Here is a 2,523-nt window from a genome sequence, read left to right as displayed (position 1 = left end):
TGGTGGTCTAGGGAGGATTATGGATTTTTATTACCTTTTCCCTGGTGGTCTAGTGGTGTCCCTGGTGGTCCAGTGTGGGCATCCTCGGGGGGGCTGTGCTGATAATCGATCAGCACAGACCCCCCCTGTCAGAGGAGCAGCCGATCGGCTCTCCTCTACTCGCGTCTGACAGACGCGAGTGAGGGAAAGCCGATCACCGGCTCTTCCCATTTACACTGTGATCAGCCGTGATTTGACACGGCTGATCACATGGTAAAGAGTCTCCGTCGGAGACTCTTTACCGAGATCGTAGTTGCCGGGTGTCAGACTGACACCCCGCAACAACGATCGCCGCGATGCGTGCCCCCGGGGGCGCGCAGCGGCTCATAATCCTAATCACGTCATATGACGTCCGGTTAGGATTATGAAACCACTTTGCCGCCGTCAATTTGTAATAGGGCGGGCGGCAAGTGGTTAATAATACTGATCTGGATCAGCCTCGCCCTGTGTAGGAGGAAGTGACCCTCCCAACTGCATTCTTCTCCGGTGTCAGATACTTTCACTTTCATTTCCTCGTCTGCTGTCAGCGATGGCGTCTGCTAACCTGAGAGCTGAGTTGGAATGTTCCGTCTGTCTGAACATTTATATAGATCCTGTAAACCTGAAATGTGGACACAACTTCTGCCGGGTCTGTATTGATCGTGTGCTGGATACACAGGAGGGGTCTGGAAGATATTCCTGTCCTGAATGCCGAGAGAAGTTTCAGCATCGTCCTGCACTGCAGAGGAACATAACACTACGTAACATAGTGGGGAATTTCCTGTCTGCTCAGCCACATCAGGAGGAGTCCGGGGTCTTCTGTACTTACTGTGTGGACTCTCCTGTACCTGCTGTTAGATCCTGTCTGCTCTGTGAGGTTTCTCTTTGTGATAAACACCTGAGAGTCCACAAAAAGTCTCCAGAACACGTCTTATGTGACCCCACCTTGTCCATGGAGAGCAGGAAATGCTCCGTCCATAAGAAGATCCTGGAGTATTACTGCACTGAGGATAATACCTGTATCTGTGTGTCTTGTAGTTTGGCTGGAGAACATCGAGGACACCAGGTGGAGATGCTGGATGAGGCTTCTGAGAAGAAGAAGAAGACACTGAGGAATGTTCTGCAGAAACTTCTGACAAAGAGAGAGGAGACGGAGGAAAGAGTCCAGAGTGTGCAGGAACACAGGAGGAAAGTAGAAGAAGAAGCAGCTGGTGACACCGAGAGAGTCACTGTCCTGTTTAGAGATCTCAGGAGACGTCTGGAAGACCTGGAGAAGAGAGTCCTGAAGGAAATCTCCGGGAGGGCAGAGCGGATCTCCATCTCCATCCGGGATCTGGAAATAAAGAAGGAGGAGCTGTCCAGGAAGTTGCGTCACATTGAGGAGCTGTGTAACGTGACGGATCCACTGACTGTCTTACAGGAATCAGACACAGGTGACTTGTGTGATACTGAGGATGGAGATAATGAGGACAGAGAGAGACATGAGGAGCTCCTCCATGATGGAGGGGGTCTGGATGTGGATGGGATATCACACACATTACACACATTATCTGATATAATAACAGAGGGAAATGTATCCTTCTATATACAGGGAGCTGCAGACATATTACTGGATGTAAATACAGCTCATAATGATCTCCATATATCAGATGACAGGAAAACTGTATCCTGGTCAGATAGAAAACAGAATCGTCCAGAAACACCAGAGAGATTTCAGGATTGTTCTCAGGTGTTGAGCAGTCGGAGTTTCTCCTCAGGGAGACATTACTGGGAAGTGGATGTCGGGGGATCAGATGAATGGAGAGTCGGGATGTGTTACCCCAGTATAGACAGGAGAGGAGGAGAGCCGTCAGTGATTGGATATAATAAGAAGTCCTGGGGTTTGTGGAGGGAAGGTGATCAGTATTGGGTGAGACATGACAGTACAGGGATCCTTTTACCCTCCAATATCTCCAGTAACAGAGTCAGGATATATCTGGATTATGAGGTCGGACGGATCTCCTTTTATGATCTGTGTGACCCGATCCGACATCTCCACACCTTCACCACCACCTTCACCGAGCCCCTCCATGCTGGGATAGGTGTATGGGAAGGTTGTATAAAGATCTGTGGGGGAAATAGGGAATAATAGTAATAATAGTAATAGTCAGAGCCCAGAGACTAATGATGTCACAGAATATTCAGCCAATAGGATAAAGCAGTGGGTGGGACTTCAGTCAGTGTCCTGCAGTTTTTTCTTATATTTGTGATTTCTCCCTCTGTCACTCCCTGTGATTGGGTAGGAGATCTCTCCAATTACTGGAGTAACAGTGAATGACATGTTCCTATTTGTCAGTAAAGAGGGGTGTGGCCTATTTATATAATTATCTATCTATCTATCTATCTATCTATCTATCTATCTATCTATCTATCTATCTATCTATCTATCTCATGACAATTACTTTCATTGTAATCATTAAACAGAAAGTTATCACAGTGTGTGACATCAGCAAACTCCTCATCTGG

The 2,523-nt window shown here is 47.6% G+C and overlaps 1 protein-coding gene across 1 annotated transcript; it reads left to right on the top strand.

Moving 5' to 3' along the window:
• Window positions 1-548: 548 nt before the first annotated feature.
• LOC143964252 (E3 ubiquitin-protein ligase TRIM39-like) lies at window positions 549-2,147 on the top strand. Its single transcript, XM_077473951.1, has one exon. It carries the CDS (start codon window positions 569-571, stop codon window positions 2,144-2,146), a length of 1,578 nt encoding a protein of 525 aa, XP_077330077.1. The 5' UTR covers window positions 549-568; the 3' UTR covers window position 2,147.
• The last annotated feature ends 376 nt before the right edge of the window (window positions 2,148-2,523 follow it).

This window comes from Lithobates pipiens, unplaced genomic scaffold, assembly GCF_037356315.1.
Source record: "Lithobates pipiens isolate NorthernLeopardFrog02 unplaced genomic scaffold, aLitPip1_a1.2 Scaffold_8, whole genome shotgun sequence".
NCBI classification, from domain to species: domain Eukaryota; kingdom Metazoa; phylum Chordata; class Amphibia; order Anura; family Ranidae; genus Lithobates; species Lithobates pipiens.
This window is presented reverse-complemented; position numbering and strand designations above follow the sequence as displayed.